This window comes from Tachyglossus aculeatus, chromosome 26, assembly GCF_015852505.1.
Source record: "Tachyglossus aculeatus isolate mTacAcu1 chromosome 26, mTacAcu1.pri, whole genome shotgun sequence".
NCBI classification, from domain to species: domain Eukaryota; kingdom Metazoa; phylum Chordata; class Mammalia; order Monotremata; family Tachyglossidae; genus Tachyglossus; species Tachyglossus aculeatus.
This window is the reverse complement of record NC_052091.1, coordinates 12282756-12306527: the sequence shown is the minus strand read 5'-3', so window position 1 is coordinate 12306527 and position 23772 is coordinate 12282756. Positions and strand designations below refer to the sequence as shown.

Genomic DNA, 23772 nt, shown 5'->3' with positions numbered 1-23772 from the left:
CATGGCCTAGGAGAAAGAGCACAGGCCCGGGAGTCTGCAGACGTAGGTATAATCCTGGCTCTGCAGCACCTGTCTGTTATGTGACCTTGGGCAACTCACTTAAGATCGTGAGCCTTCTGTAGGATAGGGACTGTGTCCAATCTGATTATCTTGTATCTACCCCAGCACTCAGTACAGCACCAAACACCTAGTAAGCACTTAATAGATACCATATAAAAAGAGAGAGAAAGAAACAAATTTTGAGTGATGGATTCCCACCACTTCATCTTAAATTGTATACTGTTTCCAATTCAGGATTTTTTTTCATAATTTGAAAAGGAACAGTTGCAGTCTGTCGATTATTGGCAAGTGAGTGGGATATTTGGTTTGTGATTCCTGGGATTCTGTGGCTCAGCCCCAGAAGAGAATGAATGAAAGTTTGAAAAGGACTGGAAGGTGAATGATGGCTGATATGACTAGTAGCCTTGATTTATTTATAACACTAGTGGAGTACTGTTTCACAGTCATGTCTTGCAGCAGTCAATAAGAAAACTTAAGTTTGGGAGGTAGTTATGGGAGGGTGGACTTAGGCCAACAGAGGTTTGGCAAAAGCCATCTGGAGGGTCTTGATGTAAGCCTTTTTCTAATAATACTATGTGAGGCTCTGCACCTCTGCTGCTTGTGGTTCAGAATGGGAAGATGTTCTTAGAACATATTTGTCTGTCTTCAGTGAAAGGCTAATTTTGAGATGTTTGCAAGAAACACTTTTAAACATTTTAAATCAGGCTAAGTCAGGCTGGAGAACGAATGGGTGCTGTGAGCACAAAGCTTCCTCTCCCTCCCTCCTGCTTGTCCCCCTACACCATAAAAATAAGATAAAAGCACCAGAACTATTGACTTCAGTTTTAAAGTGGGCTGGGAGGTTAGTGGTCAGGAAAAGAAAGAAAAGAGAAGTTCAGAAGATTGGAGTTAGAGTCTCTGAAAAGCTTTAAAAAGGAATGTAGAGGGGGAGAAGAGAAATAGGACAAAAGCAAAGTCCCAGGGTGAAAACATAAATAAAGCAGGCTACTCTTGAATATAAGCTCCTTATGGTGGTAAATGGGGCTCCTGTTCCTGTTGTACTAGAGCGAGGAGTAGGGTGGCCTAGTGGATAGATCACAGGCCTGGGTGTCAGAAGGTCCTGGGTTCTAGTCCTGGCTCAGCCACTTATCTGCTCTGGGACTTTGAGCAAGTCATTTAAGTTCTCTATGCCTCAGACACCTCATCTGTAAAATGGGGACTAAGACTGTGAGGCCCATGTGAGACATGGAATGTGTCCAGCCTGATTAGCTTGTATCTACCCCAGTGCTTAGTACAATGCCTGGCACATAGTAGGTGCTTAACAAATGCCATATAATAATAAATAATAATGATGGCATTTATTAAGTGCTTACTATGTGCAAAGCACTGTTCTAAGCACTGGGGAGGTTACAGAGTGATCTGGTTGTCCCACGGGGGGCTCACAGTCTTAATCTCCATTTTACAGATGAGGAAACTGAGGCCCAGAGAAGTTAAGTGACTTAAGTGACAAAGTCACACAGCTGACAATTGGTGGAGCTGGGATTTGAACCCATGACCTTCGACTCGAAAGCCCGCACTCTTTCTAGTGAGCCACGCTGCTTCTCATATTATTATGCTAAGGGCTCAGTACAGGGCATAACCTACAGGAAGAGCTCAATAAACCTAATTTCCCTGGGTCTCAGTTACCTCATCTGTAAAATGGGGGTTTAATCCTCCTCCCTCCAATTTAGACTGTGAGCCCCATGGGGGACATGGACTGAATCCAACTGGATTAATTTATATCTAGCCCAGCGCTTAGAACAGTGCCTGACCAGAGTAAGTGCTTAACAAATGCCATTTCAAAACAAATATATTTGCTATTACTCTTCTCTTCACTTTTTTAAAGGTTAAATGTTTAGTCTACTGCTTGTTTGCATGGTGATAGTTATTGAACATCTCTGTCATATTTTCCTTAGATACTAGTACTATAGTCCCTATTTTCCTTCAGGAAAAAAGGTGATGGCAATGCAAGGCAATTCTGGACAAACTTGGAGGTTCACCACGCTTACTAGTTTAACCAGTGTGAGAGGCATTCACTGAAGGAAACAGAAAAAAAAATCACCATGATTTTGCCCAACAAATTTAATAACTGATCAAACCAAACTATTCAAAACATTAAGTAAAAAATGAAGAATGAAGTGATCTAAAGGAGAAAAGACTATGCAAAATAAATGAACACATTTTGGTATGTTCTACATTGCCGCATACAAGGCTGTATTAGTAACGAATACAGATTCATTATGGAGTATTGCTCCACAGAGTTTTCCCTCAATCCTTCATTTCACCCTTAAAGACCAACAAGTTTGGTTCACTCCCGTACATAGATTCTTGTGCACACAACGTCATCGGCACCAAAAGTCTGGAAAGAAAGTAAAAAAAAAGAGAGAAGATGTCAGTATAGATTTAATGGCCAGAAAATAGAGGCGTATTACTCATTATACCACTAGCTACTTTGTTAAAATTAGAGTAACAGACATTCGGTTTCCTGTATCCTCATGTTATCATTGGAAAGAATAATAAAAACTACATAAGCAGAGAGGCAGTTGGGGGAAGAGTGAAGTATTGTATGTGGCTTTTCTTCCCTGATTTCATGGAATCTGACAAGTTTCTTGGCTCAAATTTTTTTTAAAAAAACTATGCAAAAGGTGAGAATTTGTAATCTGGCTCATGGTTTTTCCAAAAGAATCTATTCAATTTAGCTAGCTTAATTCCTGCCTTGACCATTAATCTGACTGCATCTGGATAGAAGTCGTATATCATCTCCTCTCCACCCATCAGAGCTTGAAAACGCTGTTGTGAGAAAGCAGGAGACCATGCCTTCCGGGGATAATGCTGTGGCATTTGGAAAATGTGACATTTTACCAAAAAAAAAAATTCTAGTTCATGTTCTTTGGAGTCCTCAAAATGTGAGTGTGTTGACAGATATTGAATTTGAGCCCTCACCTAGGAATAAAAAAGTGCATGATTTTACAAGCATTATTAGTGGAGACACTGGGGAGAGTTCAGGAATTCTAGTTGTCATGTGCCCACCAAGTTGGTAAAGATGAAAATGAAGACTCTGTTTTGCTGGGTTTAAGTCCTTAGAGCTACATATGTAGGAAAGTATGTTCCAGAAATTTATCAGGGGAGAAATTTCCTTTTAGTCTTTAAACTGGAGTTTTAAATGCAGCCAAATTCCACAAGTTAATCATTAAGTTTTTCCAATAATAGATCCCATACCAAAAGATCTTTAACATTACCAGCTATGAGTTAAATGGGAACAGATTGCATTAGGGAAAAAAAAAACCTAAAGGGAACTGCACTTTAAGTTTTTTATTTTAATGATAGCTTATTCTCAAATAGCTATTGTGCTTTCTGAGTATAATGAAAGCAATATGGGAAGTAATAAAGCTCTCACTCTTTAATGACCTTCCCAAACTGAGCTAAACTGCTTGGTTCACAGCTGTGTTCAGGACCCCCTTAACCAGTGGGCTTTAGATATGTGTGCTAATTCTGTTGTATCGTACTCTCCCGAGTGCTTAGTACAATGCTCTGCATGCAGTAAGCACTCAATAACTATTACTGATTGATTGACTGATTGGGCAGAAGCGGTAGCAGCTCTGGACCCACTACAGGCATTGAGGAGCTAGGCAAGGTAGCACTTTACCTCTGGATGGTAACTCAGTTGGGTTAAGGGTAGGGAAGTGGACACCCAAGAATGCCCTCGGGAAAAGATTAAATTTAAACCCTGGGACCTCTGTATTGGGCTCATTCAATCTGGTCTTGGCTGTTTGATGACTTTCAGATTGAACTTGGAAGGTAGGAAAGCAGCATAGCCTAGTGGAAAGAGCTCGGGCATGGGAGTCAGAAGGACCTGGGGTCTAATACCAGCTCTGCCACCTGCTTGCTGGATTATCTGTGCCTCAGTGACCTCATCTATAAAATGGGGATTAAGACTGTGAGCTCCATGTGGGACATGAACTGTGTCCAACTTGATTAGCTTGAATCTACCCCAGCACTTAATACAGTGCCCGGCACATGGAAAGCACTTAACAAGTACCATAAAAGAGGTAGCCATTGCAATTTCCCATCTGAATTTTTCTTCCCCAAAACCATCTTCGTTCTTTTGGTAAACACGTCTCACCATTTTGGTTCAGCGAGATTCTGAGTGAGAAAATAGTTTCAACCTGGGAGTGCTTGGAACCCAGTTTAGAGCAAAGATAAAACTCTCATCTTGGCTGTACATCTGTATGGAAGCTCTGCAGTCATGTTCTGCTCTTCTAGCATAGAGCGTGGTTTAAGTTCTTGGTGGTCATATCCTGGAATCCAGTTTTCCCCAGTGCTTAAAGCCATCCCTTAGTTATAGCTCTTTTAATGCGTCAGAGTAATATCTAGTTGTCTACCATGTCAGGCTAGTAAATGAAATATTGCATTCAGAGTTGTTGCAACTTCTAAAAAGATCTTGCTTAAACAGCCCTGGGAAAAGTTGGGTCAGTGAAATGGAACATTGTGGAGACAGCATTCTGCTCATTTGACAGCTCATTTATTTATAATTTAAACTTTTGCTCTTGATTCTGGGCTCTAAATCATTAGGGGATTAAGCCCTCTAAGAGTAACTCAATCTTCTATAGTACAGCTTGTCTAAAGAGGAGACTTGTGATTTCAACATACTACCAGTATCTCCCAAACTTTTCCAGGAAAACCAGGGGTGGGGCTGGAATGAAGGGGTTATATTAGCTCCAGTCTGTATCTCCACATAACGAAGGCTCCTTGGAAAGTCCTGAATTACTGAAGTTGCTGGAACTGAAGACCTCCTTACACAGAATTCATATATAATTAGTACCCCAGCTCCTGTCACCTCTCAAAGTCAATCCTTACAAGAGGTTTTACTGGATTTAATGATGAATCCTACTGCATGTGTGTATTCTACCCCAGTTACCAGAAACACTCTACTGTGATAAATTGTTTCATGTCTCTTCTTTAAAAAAAATTAAAAAACACCCCATTAAAAAAACCCACAGTTTTTTCAAAGAAAATGAATCCTTCCTAAGGAAATTCATTTGTCCCTAATGAGTCTGGGCTGGCTTTTCCTATCCCTTCTCTGTCCCCAAATTGTAGTGTATAGTTGTAGGATTCGTGTGTTCCTAGTGCAGCACAGCCAATAGTTAACACATGGAGACATAATCATCACTTCACCATTTATCATTTTACCACAAATGAATAGGCTGTTGGTGAATGCCTCTTGGATGTCATAACAGGGCTACAAAGAGGCATGACAATAGAGAGGGAGAAAAAAAAGCCTCCCAAAACACTTCTTGGAAACATCATTTACCAGATTGCAAAATGAACCTATTCTTATTCACTAAGCGAAACAGTGCCCTTAAGTCCTCCTAAAGATGAGTGACCCAACCATTGTTAGAGACAGCAACAACAAGAGCCATGGAAGGGTGAAAGAGAATCCTCCTATCTTTACAGAGGGAAACCCAGAACAAGCATATGTCCCTTTGTTCTGGGCACTGCATTGCACCACAACAGGATAATGAGATGAGGAATTCACAAACTTTTTCAAAAGGTACACTCAGTTCTCCTAGAATATAGGGACTATATTGCCCCCCCACATTAAACTCCCATTGGTGCACACATGGATTGATCAACACTGTATGCATGTGCACGATCGTTTCTTCCAACATTGCATTTGTATCCAGATAGGGAACGTTCTTCCTATCCTGCATCTATGTCCCCAATTGCGTTCTGTCCAAAAAAATGGAGTGAAAATACACATTATGGAAGAATGGAGTGTAGTTTAGGAAATTCATTGTGTTTTGGAGGAATATAAAAATGAGACTGGCTACACTTCCTTGACAGGAATGACAGTGATGGTGAAGGTGAGTGTTGGAAGTGACCATCACTTGTTCTGCAAGCTAGACCTATTTTATTTTTAAGAATCGGCTCAACATGCGACAAGATTCTTAAGCAGCTTGATCATATCAGAAAAATGGTACAATATTTGGGAAAATAGATTCTAGGCTTTGACTACTGTCCAGGGCAACTGCTTAGCTTCCATCTCATGTCCCATTTCTGCTCATTGATTCTGATTTGGGACCCATGGAGATTAGATGCTGGACAAGTACCACCAACTCATGAGTCATTCACTGGCTAGAGTCACCCTATAAGGACTCTCATTCAAGCTGGGGACAAGGGTAGGAGGTTCTCTAGCCTAGAGTCATCCAGTTTCTCTGCTGGGTTAATATTTGCTAACCTATTGAATTTTTCCAGACAATAGTCAGTTATCAGCAGATTAGTGTGGTAAGGGGGTGAAGGCAGAGAGAGAGAGAGAGAGAGAGAGAGAGAGAGAGAGAGAGAGAGAGAGAGATAGTTTCAAGAAGTCTTTTCAGTTACCATGTACCAAAATATTCTAACTTCCTCAAATAAGCAAAATGTAATAATTCCTATGGATTTCCACAATTAGCAATCAGGAATTTACTAGAAGGGGAAGTATATCTTAATAGTAGAGCAACCCCTCATAAAATATTTATGTTTCTTCTAAACAGAGGATAGTAATAATAATAGAGGTACTTGTTAAGCATTTACTATGTGTCAAGGACTGAACTGAGCACTGGTGTAGACGCGAGATACAAAGGTCCGACATGGACTCACAGTCTAGGAGGGAGAACGGGTATCAAAATCCCATTTTTTCAGGTGAGGTATAGAGAAGTGAGATGACTTGCCTAAGGTCACACAGCAGGTAAATGGCAGAGCTAGGATTAGAACCCAGGTCAACTGACACCTTGACCCATGCTCTTTCCACTAGGCCATGCTGCTTTTCCAATAATGTTCTTGATGAACCCCTTTATCAGGGAGACGTGTATCTGACCAACACTCAGACACAACCGTTTCTTCTGATATTATATTCTATCCAGATAGGTGCTAGTGATCAGAAGAACATTTCTTAATTTCCTTAACAGTTTTCAATCCAAAATGCATAGTGAAAACCAAACATTTTGAAAGAACTGAGCATATCCTCACATTACGTAAAGTTTCACCTTCACCCTATTAGCATGTAAATGCCTCTTGGGCAATTCTCCATTTTGCTCATTTCTCTGTTTTGCACTTCCCAAGTTCTTAATACAGTACATTGCCCCCAGAGAGTCCATAATACTATTACTTCCTTCTACTACTCTTCCTCCCTTCTCTCTTCCCCTCCATCTCACCAGAAGGTCCTCAGGTAAAGGCTTTAGTATTTTATAGATCATCCTACCACTCAGAACATCCTCTAACTGCAGAACCAGACCTTGGATTAAAGTGCAATCATCTAAACGTTGGCTAAACGTTGACCAGTTCAAATGTTCAATACCTATTTCTTATAAATAATGCTTAGAGTTTATAGTCACATTTTCTCCTTTCCCATGTCTTCTCTCCAACCCACCTCAGTGAAGCGGAAGAGACATTACTTTAAATAACATAGTAGGGAAACCACTCCAACTAATCTAAGCTTGTGAGGGTATAAAGGGGTTCTTACCAAAATCAGCTCATCGTTAGCTAGTTCTCGAGTCCAGTATGTCTTAGGACCCACTCCCTCAATAAGAGTTTGTGTGCAGTAGATCTTGTTTTCATTCTCCCAAGTGGCTAAACTCTGCAGGCAAGAAAACCATTAGTAACATTAATTATAGTCTCTGGCAGCATGAAGCAGAGACAACAATGAACACAACCGAGAATGATTGCTGCAGAAAACCAACCCATAGTCAATAATTGCAAGGAAGAGAAGTAGATTGAATGTTAAAAATCAAAATTAAGACTGTTGCATGTCCTTAGTTTATGCGGAAGTGTACTTATACCTCTAACCACTAAGTAAATGGATCCAGATAAGGTCGAGAGCAATTTACATCTAAAAGTTTAGAACGTGGTATTGTATGTATTCGAATGGAAAACCCATTTCATTCAGAACTTAATTGAAGGAAATTGCATATTAGCACAAAAAGGGCCCTAGTGTTGTGGGCCAGCTTAAGATGAGGAAAAGAAATTGGCTTTTTTTAGTGGCATCTTTTTATCATGAGCAACCCCCTTTCCCCAACCATCCTCTCCCCAACACACACACACACACACACACACACACACACACACACAGACACACACACACACAGACACACACACACACACACATATTTGGCTATTTAGTCAAAATAAAATTTTATGTTTCACTTGTTCAGTTCCAAATTGAGTTCCAAACTATTAAACATAATCTCTAGTAAAAATGTGCCTTAATAGCCTCATAAAAATATGCAAGACATTCTTTGAGATGTATCCTGAAGCCCAGAGTTATTTGAAAGAATGAAATAAACAGAGAGAATTATATTGGATTTTACCATGCTAGGAGAGTGAGAAATGTGAAAAGTCTCTTCAGGCTTGTTCCCCAGTGTTGAAATGTATTATTCCTCAAAGCGGTGGAACAGCTGTGTTAGGGGGTACCAGCAATCAATGTATATATAATCTCTTTATAACTAACCCGCGGGAGATATTCATTAGTCAGAGATGAGTGGGAAATAAATAAAAATAAATCCACTCTATGGACTATCTTGTGAAACTTTACTTTCCATCCCAACCGCCCTTTACTTTTACAGCCTCAAATCAGATAGGCGAGAATGGAACAGGGCTTTGATTAGAACCTTCAGAGCCATTTTGCTTTCTTATTAGGAAAATTCAGCAAACATGGTTAGGCCTTTCATTCAACTAGAAGGACCCCTCTTTGTTTGTGCAAACAATAGATTAACTTGGACTGCTGATTGAGAGCCTTTTACCCTGAAGTCAGTTTTTCAGTCTATAAAGATTAGACTTTTGCCAGATAGTATAGATTAAGTATAAAACACTGCCACGGTGTCTGTTTCTCTGAATTCAGGAACCACGGAGGTTTTTGATTCAAAGTTTACAGGGCTTCAGCCCAGTCATTAATGCTGAAATAATTTCACACTTCTGTTGCATCACTAAGTACTTGCTTTCATTCTGTCAATTTACAAATTAGACAGCAGTAATGATTATTTTCCCATCTGAAAGATTATTCCTTTTCAATGAACGATTTAAAACATTTTATATGGGCTACACATGACCAAATTCAATTTTGCCTTTACAAAAATGAATAATCAAGGAATTCATGTTACATTTCCTGTATTAGTGGGTGGGTGGTTGGGGAGGGAGAGTTAACCAGCCCACTGTTTCATTCCTGGAAACAACACACAGAATAATCCAAACGTTTCCAAGCGTTAAGGATTTATTTCTGTTTTCCAACCAAATATTTTTTTTTTGCGGGGGGGGGGGAGGGCGAATATATTCTTTTCATCAATTGAGGGAAGGAGAAAAGGAGACAGACCCAGAGGCCTCTTGGGAATGGACTGAAACCAGAACCAAAACTTCCCTTCAACGTCTTCCTAACTTGAACAAAGGGAATGGTGAAGTGATGGGAGAGACAGAAAAGTTGTAATTTACTCCACCTCAGAAGGGAACTGTCACTGACGGGTGTAAAAGGAATATCTGTCTCAACAGTGTGAAGAGTTTAAGGGAAGGGGTTAAAAGGGAGTGCTTGGGAATATCAGAAATGATTCGAAGCGAATTAGCATTATACTCTTTTAAAAGGCCATGTTTTAGAGGGTACAGATGTTCTGACCACGCAGTGAAGAGAGAAGCAGCATGGCTTAGTGGAAAGAGCACGGGCTTGGGAGTCAGAAGACGTGGGTTCTAATCCTGACTCTGCCACCTGTATGCTGTGTGACCTTGGGCAAGCCACTTAACTTCTCTGTGCCTCAATCACCTCATCTGTAAAATGGGGATCAAGACTGTGAGCCCCACGTGGGACAACCTGATTACCCTGTATCTTCCCCAGTGCTTGGCACATAGTAAGTGCTTAGCAAATACCAGAACTACTATTATTGGAGGCAAATTAGCATTATATCCTTTTAAAAGGCCATGTTTTAGAAAGTACAGTGCTCTGCACATAGTAAATGTGCCCCCAAATACCACAGATGATGATGGTGACGTTTAATAAATTGGTTGGTGTTAGAAAAGGCAGTAAGCTCTGTTGGCTCTAGGTTTCTAGGTTAGTTTAGGAGGAGAGTGAGCCAGGGGAGGAGAGAGAGTTTTATTTCATCTACCCAGACAGAGATTTTAGAGCAACAAAGCAGAGCAATAATCCCATTTAAAGGGAGTGAGCAACGAGGCGGATTCAAACCAGGCTGGGGCTATGGAGGAATCTGGAGAACAAATCCACTAATCTCCTCACTGTACCTCGCTCTCGCCTGTCCCGCCATCGACCCCCGGCCCACGTCATCCCCCGGGCCTGGAATGCCCTCCCTCTGCCCATCCGCCAAGCTAGCTCTCTTCCTCCCTTCAAGGCCCTGCTGAGAGCTCACCTCCTCCAGGAGGCCTTCCCAGACTGAGCCCCTTCTTTCCTCTCCCCCTCGTCCCCCTCTCCATCCCCCCGTCTTACCTCCTTCCCTTCCCCACAGCACCTGTATATCTGTATATATGGTTGTACATATTTATTACTCTATTTATTTATTTATTTATTTATTTATTTTACTTGTACATTTCTATCCTACTTATTTTATTTTGTTGGTATGTTTGGTTCTGTTCTCTGTCTCCCCCTTTTAGACTGTGAGCCCACTGTTGGGTAGGGACTGTCTCTATGTGATGCCAATTTGTACTGCCCAAGCGCTTAGTACAGTGCTCTGCACATAGTAAGCGCTCAATAAATACGATTGGTTGATTGATTGATTGATTGATTAAATGAGACCTGAGCCAGTTGGAAGAGGAGCTCTGCACATCTGCAGGGTGCGGGACAGGCGGGCAGAGAGAAATCTTTTCTCCTGGGTACCCCCGCCTACCCAGGAGGTCTCCAGGGGGGTGATCCCCTCCTCCCCCCGTCCTTCTTGAGAAGCAGCGTGGCTTAGTGGCAAGAGCCCGGGCTTGGGAGCCAGAGGTCGTGGGTTCTAATCCCGCCTCTGCCACTTATCAGCTGCGGGACTTTGGGAAAATCCCTTCACTTCTCAGGGCCTCGGTTCCCTCATCTGGAAACTGGGGATGAAGACTGTGAGCCCCACGTGGGACAACCTGATGACCTCGTATCCCCCCCCCCCCCCCAGCGCTTAGAGCAGTGCTTGGCACATAGTAAGCGCTTAACCAATCCCGTGGTTATTATTCTTACCCGGCATTTCCGCCCGTCCACCGTCTCCTCCTCGAAGCCCTCCCCGACTTTGAAGTTAATCTCGGTGGTCCGCACGGTGGTGGAGGTCTTGATGTAGAACTGGTCCCCGTCCTGGCGGATCTCCACGTGTGGCTTCGAGGCCGCCGCCACGGCCACCTTCCTCAGCATAGCGTTCACCCCTGCACCCCGGGGAAAATGGGGCGTCGGAGGGGGAGCGATTAGTACAGTGCTCTGCACACAGTAAGCGCTCAATAAATACGATTGAATGAATTATCGGGGCCTGCGATCATCGGGGGAAGCTGCGGCCCGGAACCACTGATGCCCCCCTAGACTGTGAGCTCGTTGTGGGCAGGGATTGTCCCTCTTGCCGCATTTTCATCTCCCGAGCGCTCAGTACAGTGCTCTGCACCCAGTAAGCGCTCAGTCAGTACGATGAAATGAGTAAAGTGGTCAGGGCAGCCGATGGGAAGGGAACAAGGGCCCGGGACTGCTGATGCCCTCCTAGACCGTGAGCTCGTTGTGGGCAGGGATTGTCTCTCTTTCTCGTTGCTTTTTCCTCTTCCGGGCGCTCAGTACAGTGCTCTGCACCGGTAAAAACTCAGTCAGTTCGATGAAATGAGTGAAGTGGTCAGGGCAGCCGATGGGAAGGGGACAAGGGCCCGGGACCGCTGATGCTCCCCTAGACTGTGAACTCATTGTGGGCAGGGATTGTCCCTCTTGCCGCATTTTCATCTCCCGAGCGCTCAGTACAGTGCTCTGCACCCAGTAAGCGCTCAGTCAGTACGATGAAATGAGTGAAGTGGTCAGGGCAGCCGATGGGAAGGGGACAAGGGCCCGGGACCGCTGATGCTCCCCTAGACTGTGAACTCGTTGTGGGCAGGGATTGTCTCTCTTCCTTGCCGCATTTTCCTCTCCCAGGCGCTCAGTACAGTGCTCTGCACCAGTAAAAGCTCAGTCAGTTCGATGAAATGAGTGAAGTGGTCAGGGCAGCCGATGGGAAGGGGACAAGGGCCCGGGACCGCTGATGCTCCCCTAGACTGTGAACTCGTTGTGGGCAGGGATTGTCTCTCTTTCTTGCTGCATTTTCCTCTCCCGAGCGCTCAGTACAGTGCTCTGCACCGGTAAAAGCTCAGTCAGTTCGATGAAATGAGTGAAGTGGTTAGGGCAGCCGATGGGAAGGGGACAAGGGCCCGGGACCGCTGATGCTCCCCTAGACTGTGAACTCGTTGTGGGCAGGGATTGTCTCTCTTTCTTGCCGCATTTTCCTCTCCCTGGCGCTCAGTACAGTGCTCTGCACCGGTAAAACCTCAGTCAGTTCGATGAAATGAGTGAAGTGAAATGAGTGAAGTGAAATGAGTGAAGTGGTCAGGGCAGCCGATGGGAAGGGGACAAGGGCCCGGGACCGCTGATGCTCCCCTAGACTGTGAACTCGTTGTGGGCAGGGACTGTCTCTCTTTCTTGCTGCATTTCCCTCTCCCGGGCGCTCAGTACAGTGCTCTGCACCAGTCAGTTCGATGAAATGAGTGAAGTGGTCAGGGCAGCCGATGGGAAGGGGACAAGGGCCCGGGACCGCTGATGCTCCCCTAGACTGTAAACTCGTTGTGGGCAGGGATTGTCTCTCTTTCTCATTGCATTTTCCTCTCCCGGGTGCTCAGTACAGTGCTCTGCACCGGTAAAAGCTCAGTCAGTTCGATGAAATGAGTGAAGTGGTCAGGGCAGCCGATGGGAAGGGGACTGAGGGCGTCGCCCCCTCTGCACGAGCCCCCCGGGCTGGAGGGCAATGGGCGTCCTCCCCCTGCAGCCCCCGGCCCCCCAGTGCCCCCGCAGCCCGTGCCCTCCAAAGCCACCGGCCCCCGGCCCCCCAGTGCCCCCGCAACCCGTGCCCTCCAAAGCCCCCAGCCCGTGCCCCCCAGTGCCCCCGCAGCCCGTGCCCCCCCATGGCCCCGTAACCCCTGCCTCCAGTGCCCCCGCAGCCCGTGCCCTCCAAAGCCCCCAGCCCGTGCCCCCCAGTGCCCCCGCAGCCCGTGCCCTCCAAAGCCCCCAGCCCGTGCCCCCCAGTGCCCCCGCAGCCCGTGCCCTCCAAAGCCACCAGCCCGTGCCCCCCAGTGCCCCCGCAACCCGTGCCCTCCAAAGCCCCCAGCCCGTGCCCCCCAGTGCCCCCGCAGCCCGTGCCCTCCAAAGCCCCCAGCCCGTGCCCCCCAGTGCCCCCGCAGCCCGTGCCCCCCAATGGCCCCGTAACCCCTGCCTCCAGTGCCCCCGCAGCCCGTGCCCTCCAAAGCCACCAGCCCGTGCCCCCCAGTGCCCCCGCAGCCCGTGCCCTCCCAAACCACCAGCCCGTGCCCCCCAGTGCCCCCGCAGCCCGTGCCCTCCAAAGCCACCAGCCCGTGCCCCCCAGTGCCCCCGCAGCCCGTGCCCCCCAATGGTCCCGGAACCCCTGCCTCCAGTGCCCCCGCAGCCCGTGCCCTCCAAAGCCCCCAGCCCGTGCCCCCCAGTGCCCCCGCAGCCCGTGCCCTCCAAAACCACCAGCCCGTGGCCCCCCAGTGCCCCCGCAGCCCGTGCCCCCCAGTGCCCCCGCAGCCCGTGCCCCCCAGTGCCCCCATCCCCTGGTACCCAGCGCTTTGAGGAGCTCATCGAAGTTCTCGCTGCTGCGCATCTTCCAGGTGCCGGCGAAGTTGGGCATCGTGGTGCGGAGAGTGCCGTGCCGTGCCGTGCCGTGCCGTGCCGTGCCGTGCCGTGCCGGGCGGTCGGGGCGAGCTGGAGGCTCTGAGCCTCGGGCGGGACCCTCCTCCCGGCCCATGAAGCGGGAGCCGAGAGGACCCCGCCCCCCGCCCCGCCCCCACCCCGCCCCCCGGGGACCCCCAGTCCCGCAGCCAGCGCCCCAAACCGCTCACCCTCCCTCCCCATCCTCTCCAACCACTCCGTCGCCTGCCAGCTGACATCATTACTCTATTTATTTATTTATCTTCCTTGTACCTACCTATTCTATTTATTTTATTTTGTTAGTATGTTCGGTTTTGTTCTCTGTCTCCCCCTTCTAGACTGTGAGTTGGGTAGGGACTGTCTCTATATGTTGCCAACTTGGACTTCCCAAGCGCTTAGTACAGTGCTCTGCACACAGTAAGCACTCAATAAATACAATTGATTGACTGATTGATTGATTGGGACGACCCCTTTCTCTCCCCTTTCCCCCAACTCTCCCCCACCCACCCCAAATAACCCATCCCCAGGGCTGGGCATTAGGCTTCCAAAGAAGCAGAGGGCAGAGCCGGGGAAAGCAGAATAACAATAAGAAGAAGAAGAAGAACAATAAAAATAGTATTTGTTAAGCGCTTACTATATGCCAAGCACTTCTCTAGAGCGTTAGAGAAGCAGCGTGGCTCAGTGGAAAGAGCCCGCACTTTGGAGTCAGAGGTCATGGGTTCAAATCCCGGCTCCGCCAATTTTCAGCTGGGTGACTTTGGGCAAGTCACTTCACTTCTCTGGGCCTCAGTTACCTCATCTGTAAAATGGGGATTAAAACTGTGAGCCCCCCCGTGGGACAACGTGATCACCTTGTAACCTTCCCAGCGCTTAGAACAGTGCTTTGCACATAGTAAGCGCTTAATAAATGCTATTATTATTATTATTCTAAGCGCTGGGGGAGGGGGATACAAGGTGATCAGGTTGTCCCACGTGGGGCTCACAGTCTTCATCCCCATTTTGCAGATGAGGTCACTGGGGCCCAGAGAAGTGAAGTGGCTTGCCCAAAGTCACGCAGCGGACAAGTGGCAGAGCCGGGATTAGAACCCATTACCAAAGGAAGCCTTGCGCGGGCTGGAAGGTGCAGGCTAGCACTCCTTCCTCCTCTTAATAACAGTGGTGTTTGGTAATTTGTAAGCGCTTACTACGTGTCAAGCACCGTACTAAGCGCCGGGGTGGATACAACCAAATGGGGTTGGACACAGTTCCTTGTCCCACGTGGGGCTCATGGTCTCCATCCCCGTTTGATAGAGGAGGGAACTGGGGCCCGGAGACGTGAAGTGACTTACCCAAGGTCACACAGCAGACAGGGGGAGGAGCCGGGATCCAAGAAGGACCCGCCCCTGCCGCGCGTGGGGACGCCCGCAAGTGCTAGGGATGGGGACGGATCAGTGCGTGGGTTTCGGAGAGCAGAAATCACCTGGGTTGGCAGCCCCCCTTTTCCTTTCCTTCCCTAGTCGCTCCCCCCTTCCTTCCCTCCCTCCAATTAAACGATCATTAATTAGCCAAGGCGCAAGAACGAATCTGCTTGCCAGAATCCTTTATAATGATAATAATGTTGGCATTTGTTAAGCGCTTACTATGTGCATAGCACCGTTCTAAGCGCTGGGGGGGATACAAAGTGATCAGGTTGTCCCATGTGGGGTTCACAGTCTCAATCCCCATTTTACAGATGAGGTAACTGAGGCTCAGAGAAGTTCAGTGACTTGCCCAAGGTCACACAGCAGACATGTGGTGGAGCCAGGATTCGAACCCATGACCTCTGACTCCAAAGCCCGTGCTCCTTCCACTGATCCACGCTGCTTCTCTATCTCTCTTCTCTTCTCTTATCTTCTCTTCTCTCTTCTTTATCCCCAACCCATCAACTCCAGCGGGAGAAGGGAGAAACGGAGAAAGTCTAAGGCCTTATTATTATTATTAACTTGTACTTCCCAAGCGCTTGGTACAGTGCTCTGCACACAGTAAGCGCTCAATAAATACGATTGATTGATTGATTGATTAATAATGGTATCTGTTCAGCGCTTACTATGTGCCAACCTCCGTTCTAAGCACTGGGGTAGATACAAGGTCAGCAGGTTGTCTCACTTGGGGCACACAGTCTTCATCCCCATTTGACGGGTGAGGGAACTGAGGCCCAGAAAAGCGAAGTGGCTTGCCCAAGGTCACAGAGCAGACAAGTGGCGGTGTCGGAATTAGAACCCACGTCTTCTTAAGTAGACCTCGAGAAAGCCATTAAATGGTGGCCCTCCTATTTCTTCCTTGCCCTTCTCGGCTGGAGGGTCTTTGGGAATGGAGGTGGAAGACGAAGGAAGACACCTCCCCAGAGCGGTTGGAGCAGGGCGAAGGTTCATTCGTTCATTCATATTTATTGAGCGCTTACTGTGTGCAAAACACTGTGCTAAGCGCTTGGGAGAGGACAACAGAACAATAAACAGACACATTCCCTGCCCACAACGAGTCTGGAAGGTGGGCACGGACTCCAGCAAGAGAACGATTAGCAGAAGCCTTTGGGGAGAGGAAAGGGGGGGTGGCATCCCGACTTGCCGAGGAGACGATCTGGGGTGTTCATTCTTTCATTCAATCGTATTTATTGAGCGCTTACTGTGTGCACAGCACTGTACTAAGCGCTTGGGAAGTACAAGTTGGCAACATATAGAGACGGTCCCTACCCAACAACGGGGTTAATGCCAAACTCCCAGCAGCAGCGGGTTGCTTTGGGGGCCACTTTAGCTTCCATACTACACCGCCTCAATGGGATCTGGCCTTTTCGCTCTCCTTCTAGCAGCTGGTTTGGATCTTGAGGGCAGGATCCTGCAAGCCGTCCCTTTAAAAATCACTCCTTCCGTATGTGTCATCAGCCCGGCCCGCAAATTCCACCGACCACCGACCACCCCGTCTCTGGAACTTCTTTTTTTTTCCGGCACGTCTTTTGGGTCTTTCTCTTTTAACCGATGTCCTTCCCCCCACCCCCAAAACGACATAAAATCCCTTTCCATTTGGCTGCAAACGCGCTCTTAAATCCTACCTTCATTTCCCAGAGCCAACTTTCCGTTGCCTCAGGGACAGGGTGGTGTCTAAGGGCTCAGGGCTGTCGCCTCTTTCATTTTTATTTATGGAGATGCAGCACCTTTCTGCCCCTTGGCTTCAGGGAGGAGGGGCGGGACGGTGTGGGGGGAGTCGACTGGGAGAACAGTTATTAATAATAATAATGATGATATGGTATTTGTTAAGCGCTTACTATGTGCCAGGCACTGTACTAAAAGCTGGGGTGGATCCAAGCAAATCGGGTTGGGCACAGCCCCTGTCCCACGTGGGGCTCACAGTCTTAATCCCTATTTCACAGATGAGGTAACTGAGGCACAGATAAGTTAAGCGACTCACCCAAAGTCACACAGCAGACAAGTGGTGGAACCGGGATTAGAACCCATGCCCTTCTGGCTGTCAGGCCCAGGCTCTATCCAGCGAGCCATGTTGCTTCCCAGTTGAGTTGCTTCCCAGTTGACAGAGTCCCTCGGGTCTTGACCCTAAGGGCTGAAGCCTAACGCTCCAGACTATAAACTCCTTGTGGGCAGGGGAAGGTGTCTACCAACTGTGGTTTATTGTACTCTCCCAAGTGCTTAGTATGGTGCTCTGCACACAGTAAGTGCCCAATAAGTATGATTGATTGACTGATTTACACTTTTCCATCAGCACCTCTCCTTCACCTCCTCCCTATCCCTTCTCACTGTGCCTCGATCTCATCTCTCTTACCGCTTACCCCTTGCCTACATCCTGACTCTGGCCTGGATGTAGAGTCCTCCCTCCTCAAATCTGACAATTACTCTCCCCCACTTCAAAGCCTTATTGAAGGCACATCTCCTCCAAGAGGCCTTCCCTGACTAAGCTCTGCTTTCCTCTTCTCCCACTTCCTTCTGTGTGGCCCTGACTTGCTAGCGTGGCTCAGTAGAAAGAGCAGGGGCTTTAGAGTCAGAGTTCATGGGTTCAAATCCTGGCTCCGCCAACTGTCAGCTGCGTGACTTTGGGCAAGTCACTTAACATCTCTGGGCCTCAGTTCCCTCATCTGTAAAATGGGGAGTAAGACTGTGAGTCCCCCGTGGGACAACCTGATCACCTTGTAACCTCCCCAGTGCTTAGAACAGTGCTTGGCACATAGTAAGAGCTAGTAAGAGCTTAATAAATGCCATTATTATTATTCTCCCCTCCCACCCCCACAGCACCTATGTAAACATCTGTAATTTATTTATTTATATTAATGTCTGTCTCCCCCACTCTAGACAGTAATTGCTTAGTAAAAGTAATTGAATGAATGAATAATCCCTAGTTTTAAGAGGTATGAGAGGCGTCCTGATCCAGTTTCCTTAAACAGACAACCTATTCAACCCATTCAAAGTATTGATTGAGTGCTTACTGTGTGCAGAACACTGTACTAAGCACTTGGGAGAATACAATATGATAGATTTGGTAGACAAGATCCCTGCCCTCAAGAAGTTTACAATCTAGAGGGGGAGACAGACATTAAAATAAATCACAGAGTAAGCAGCAGAGTATAAGGCTATGCACATTAAGTGCTCTAGGGTGTGGGATGGGGAGAATAAGAAAGCACTTAAGGGCTACAGACCAAGTGCCTAGAAGTTGTAGGAGGAAGGAGACTAGATTAGGGAGAGGAGACGTGAGGAAATCAATTGTATTTATTGAGCATGCACTGTGTGCAGAGCACTGTACTAAGCATTTGGGAGAATGCAAGAAGACAATAAACTGACACATTCCCCGCCCACAACAAGTTTACAGTCTAGAGGAGGGCTACCAAATGCTTTGTACAATACATATACTTAATGCAATATAATAGATTTGGTAGACATATTCCCTGTCCACATGGAGTTTAGAATCTAAAGGAGAGGTTCCCTAGAGGAGGGCTTTGAAGATGGGAAGAGTGGTGATATGTAGGATAAGAAGGGGTAGTTCCATGACAAAAGGAGGATATGAGCAAGAGGTCAGTGGTGAGAGAGACTGGATCGAGGTACAGTAAGTAGGCTGGTAATAGAAGAGCAAAGCGTTCAGGCTGGTTTGTAGTGGGAGATTAGCAAGGCTTAGTGAAAGGGGGAGAGCTGATTGAGTTCCTTAAAGCCAACAGGTAAGTAGATTCTGTTTGCTGCGGAGATGGATGGACAACCATTGGAGGCTTGTGAGAAGTAGGGAGTTGTGTGCAGAGTGATTTTTTATGAAAATGATCTGAGCAGCAGAGTGAAGTATTGCCTGGAGTGGGGAGTGACTGAAAGCAGGGGTGTCAGTGAGGAGGCTGTAGCCATAGTCGAGGTGGGATAATATAAGTGCTTGGATTAGCATGGTAGCTGTTTGGATGGAAAGGCAGAGGTGGATTCTGGATACATGGTGAAGGTAGAAATGGAAGGATTTGCTGACGGATGGAATATATGGGTTGAGTGACAGGTGAGTCGAGGATGATTCCAAGGTTATGGGCTGAAGAGACACGGAGGCTGGTAGTGTTATGTATAGTGATGAGAAAGAAGGGGGAAGGAGAGGGCTTGGATGGGAAGAGGAGGTGTTCAGTTTTGGACATTTTAAGTTTGAGGGGTCTGCGGGACACCCAAGTAGAGATTGCCCTGAAGACAGGAGGAAATGTGAAAAAGGGAGAGGTTGGGGCTGGAGAGGTAGATTTGGGCGTCATCCACACAGAGAGAGTAGCTGCAGCCTTGAGAACCTCTCCGAGGGAGAGGGTGTAGATGGAAAATAGAAGAGGACCCAGAACTTTCCCCTTGCTGATTGGCGTTTCCTACTTGCAGTCTCTGAATTCAAAATCTTCTCTTTCCCCTTGAAGGCTGTAGGAGTGGAAATCACAGTACCAACTTTCAGACTTCCTTACCCTCCTTTTTTCCCCTCCAGGCCACTCCAAGACGCTCCAAATTATGGGAAAATATATCCCCTCTCTCCTCAGCTCCATTTCATATGCATACTTTCTCACTATCCCTATTTAGAGTAGGAAAAAATGAAGTGGGGCAGAAGGGGGAAAGGCACTGAGCAGATGCCCTCCCGGCCCCCCAGACTGTAAGCTTATCATGGGCAGAGAATGTGTCTGTTTATTGTTGTATTGTACTCTCCCAAGTACAGTGCTCTGCACACAATAAGTGCTCAATAAATATGATTGAATGAAGAAATGAATGAATGATGCAATAGCAACGATCCGGGTGGGAGGCAGTGCCAGATTTTTAAACTTATTTTCCCACCTTGCTCAGTTCTACAGTAGCAAATTATTTAAGCCCTTAATTACTTGAATTTCAAAAATTGGGAGCAAAATGTATATTTTTGACAGGCAATTTGCTAGTGCACAGTTGGCCTAAGCCTTTCTCCACAGATTCATCATTGTTAGTACTATTCAGAAGTGGTCTGGCCCTAATTTTGAGAACTGCTTAAAGATGTTCATGAAAACAAGGGCAGACCCATGTACCGAAGGCATGAAAAAGGTCGTGTTTAAAAAAAGCTAATGAATAATCTGAATATATGCTTTCCACAAAAAGGAACCTGATAACAAAAGAGTCGAAAGGCAAGACAAGACGAAAGTAAAGTAAGTCACTGCAGGGTAACTGTCGTCGCTTTTGGTTTCTCAAATGCAGTTTTTGGGCTCGAGAAGAAGTAAATTAGTCCAAACTGTGGGATTTTTTTGAATTTCCTTTTGTTTGCTTTAAGGTTGGTCACTTCTTTCTGAAAATGAGTGTGAGTACACGAGTGTGTGTGTGTGTGCGTGCGTGCGTGCATGTGTGTGTGTGTGTGTTTGTAAACATTACTCTCTCTGGGGTTGATTTTTTCTGCTAACATGACAATTTCTGACAATGGTGCTCATCGCTGGGGAGAGATTGTAAAATCAGTCAACGTTTCTGTGATAACTCAGAGGTTTAGCCTCCTCCTTTGTTATAAGGGACTGTTGAATGTGCTATGTACTTTATCCGAAAATCTTCAGTTGTTACTGATCTTCCTTTCACTGTGGCAGCAGAGACAAATTTACTGTTAGAGATACAGTAGGTAGATAAAACAGATAAAGCCTCCTGGTATATATGATGACCAATCGAGTTGAAATTTTTTTGTTTTTTAAATAAAGGTTTAAAATACATCATTTGGGCAGAATCCTTGCTACTTTTCAATTTCCTACCAAGCTGTCCACCTGCCAGACTTCAGGGATCAAACACAATGAGGGCCATCTCTGGCCATTACATCAATTCCCGAGTGAGTTCTGCATGCAGAATGGCAGCCTTTGAAAGTTCTTAAGAAAGAGACCTTTAGAAGACTTTGTTTCTGCCGTTATCAATCAACTGTAATCCCCTCTTAATGGCGTTATCAGAAGTTGAAAATGCTTAACTTTTTCAATGATGAGACATTTTATTGGTAATTATAAGATGAATGTAGAAACACTTGAAATTCAAATTTCTTCTTAATAAAGATTGACTGATATGAGACGTGTGGTTACTATAGAAGCAGTTATACTCCTGAAGGAGGAATGAGCGTCTTCTCCTTGGGGAATTTGAACAGCTGACATCTCCCCCAAATTTCAAGGGAATCCTATTAATATACAGATTATCGAGTGGCTTTCCTGTTCTCAGTTGCCACCAAAGACTTCCCAGTTTCCTTCTAAAACGTGTCTCTTTCATGATTTCTCTAAATTACTGTTTGAATGGGTGAAAAGGGGGTGAAAATCTGTCGACTTTGCCCTAGGAACTCGACAAAACCGAGTTAATGTAATGTGCTATCCAGTGAGAGATTTTCAAGCCTATGGATTATTTCAGCAAAGTGTCAACAGCTTGGAACTGAAGGATCAGGCACAGAGGTGCGAGATTGGGAGGAAAGTCCATTTTCTTTACAGATGCCAGCTAAAATTGATTTGAAAATACCCTTATAAATGTTTTCTCTTGTTGTAAATTAAAAAGAATAAGCTTTCAGATTTCACTGTTATTAATGGTGGTGGTGGTATTGGCATTTTTACTGCCCAACATTCCTACAACATTTTATTTACTACAGGTTTTACAATTATTTATTAGTCTTCACAGCTCCCTGAGGTAAGTCAGGGTGTGAGTATTTAATTAATTTCTCTCTCCAGCTTGTATATGTATCAATAACCTCGATGTATAGATGCTTAATATTGGACATTACCCTCCCTATGGTTTTATTTTACTGCATATATAATCATATATTTTACTCGTGAAACAACCACAAGGCTATATGGAAAAAAAAGGTGGGAAGAGAACAGGCCTGAGAGTCAGAGGACTTGGTTCTAATCCTACCTCTGCTACTTGTCTGCCGTTTGACCTCGGTCGAGCCACTTAATTTCTCCGTGCCTCAGTTACCTCATCTGTAAAATGGGGATTAAGACTGTGAGCTCTACATGGGACAGGGACTGTGTCCATCCAATTATATCTACTCCAGGGCTTAGTATAGTGCATGGCACATAGTAAGCACCTAACAAATACCATAATTATTATTATTAAGTGCCAAGGCTGGTGCCTATTCTAGGCTAACTTTTGGAATTTAAATATTATCCATCACTTACTCAACTGTAAACCTCTAGGGCCGTGTCTTCACTTGAGCTAACTCCGATTGTACAATTCTGAATCAAGCCATTGTTCACCCTCCACCCCTGTTTATGAGCAAAGAAATTGGAGGCAAATTTTCCACCTATGAAATAACATTGAGTGGTATTCCCCAAAGTTCACTAATTCTAGGTTTATTGTGGCTTTATTATTATTCAGGTTTCCTCCTCCACTAAGATCATTTGTAATCATTCCTCAATGTGAGGATAGTATTCGCTACTCTAAGTACTGCCTCTTGTAGTACTACAACAAGAGCCGGCACATTTGGCTCTGCTAATGCTAACCTTCTCACTGTACCTTGATCTCGCCTTCATCACCTCTGACCTCTCGCCCATGTCCTGCCTCTGGCCTGAAACACCCTCCCTCCTCCTATCCTACAGACAGTTGCTCTCCCCCACTTCAAAGCTTTACTGAAGGCCCAGCTCCTCCAGAAGACCTTCCTTAACTGAGACCACCTTTCCTCTTCTCTCAGTCCTTTCTGCATCACCCTGACTCGGTCTCTTTTTAATGGTAATAATAATAATGGCATTTGTTAAGCACTTACTATGTTCCAAGCACTGTACTAAGTGCTGGGGTAGATACAAAGTAATCAGGTTGTCCCAAGTGGGGCTCGCAGTCTTAATCCCCATTTTACAAATAGGTAACTGAGTTACAGAGAAGTTAAGTGACTTGCCTAAGGTAACACAGCAGACAAGTGGCAGAGAGGGGATTAGAACCCATGACCTCTGGCTCCTAAGCCCATGCTCTTGTCACTAGGCTATGCTGCTTCTCTATTCACCCCCTTCCCAGCCCTGCAGCACTTAAGTACAGACCTGTCATTTATTTATTTATATTAATGTCTGTCTCCCGCTCTTGTTGTGGGCAGGGAATCTGTCTGTTTATTGTTATATGATATCCTCCCAAGCGCTTAATACAGTGCTCTGCACACAATAAGCGCTCAGTAAATTTGACTGACTAATTGTAGTCACCTTGGGTGGAGAAGAACTAGCTTGTATTCATTCATCCTTCTCAGTCCTAAAAGTGCAGGACTTTGGGAACTGGCTTCATAATAATAATGATGGCATTTATTAAGCGCTTACTATGTTCTTCATGAAGGAATCTTCATGTATGTGGGAGGGAAGAAGGGGAAAATGCAAGAAAGACTGTGGTTCTCAGTTCCTCACAAAGTAATACTTTAATATTCCTGAACCTATT

The 23772-nt window shown here is 45.9% G+C and overlaps 1 protein-coding gene across 1 annotated transcript; it reads right to left on the bottom strand.

Moving 5' to 3' along the window:
* Positions 1-2144: 2144 nt before the first annotated feature.
* CRABP1 (cellular retinoic acid binding protein 1) lies at positions 2145-14023 on the bottom strand. The gene is made up of 4 exons (XM_038767467.1): positions 13859-14023; positions 11249-11427; positions 7577-7690; positions 2145-2437 (listed from the first exon to the last, which is right to left on the bottom strand). The coding sequence occupies exons 1-4, from the start codon at positions 13926-13928 to the stop codon at positions 2387-2389; spliced, it is 414 nt and encodes a 137-aa protein (XP_038623395.1). The 5' UTR covers positions 13929-14023; the 3' UTR covers positions 2145-2386.
* Between the last annotated feature and the right edge of the window lie 9749 nt (positions 14024-23772).

Bases quoted from the DNA above. Each gene is read 5' to 3' on its own strand.
- CRABP1 (XM_038767467.1), bottom strand. From the start codon at position 13,928: ATGCCCAACTTCGCCGGCACCTGGAAGATGCGCAGCAGCGAGAACTTC. The intron at 11,428-13,858 runs GTACCAGGGGAT...CCCGGGGTGCAG, and splicing joins TGAGCTCCTCAAAGCGCTGG to GGGTGAACGCTATGCTGAGG. The intron at 7,691-11,248 runs GTAAGAATAATA...TCTTGCCTGCAG, and splicing joins TGGACGGGCGGAAATGCCGG to AGTTTAGCCACTTGGGAGAA.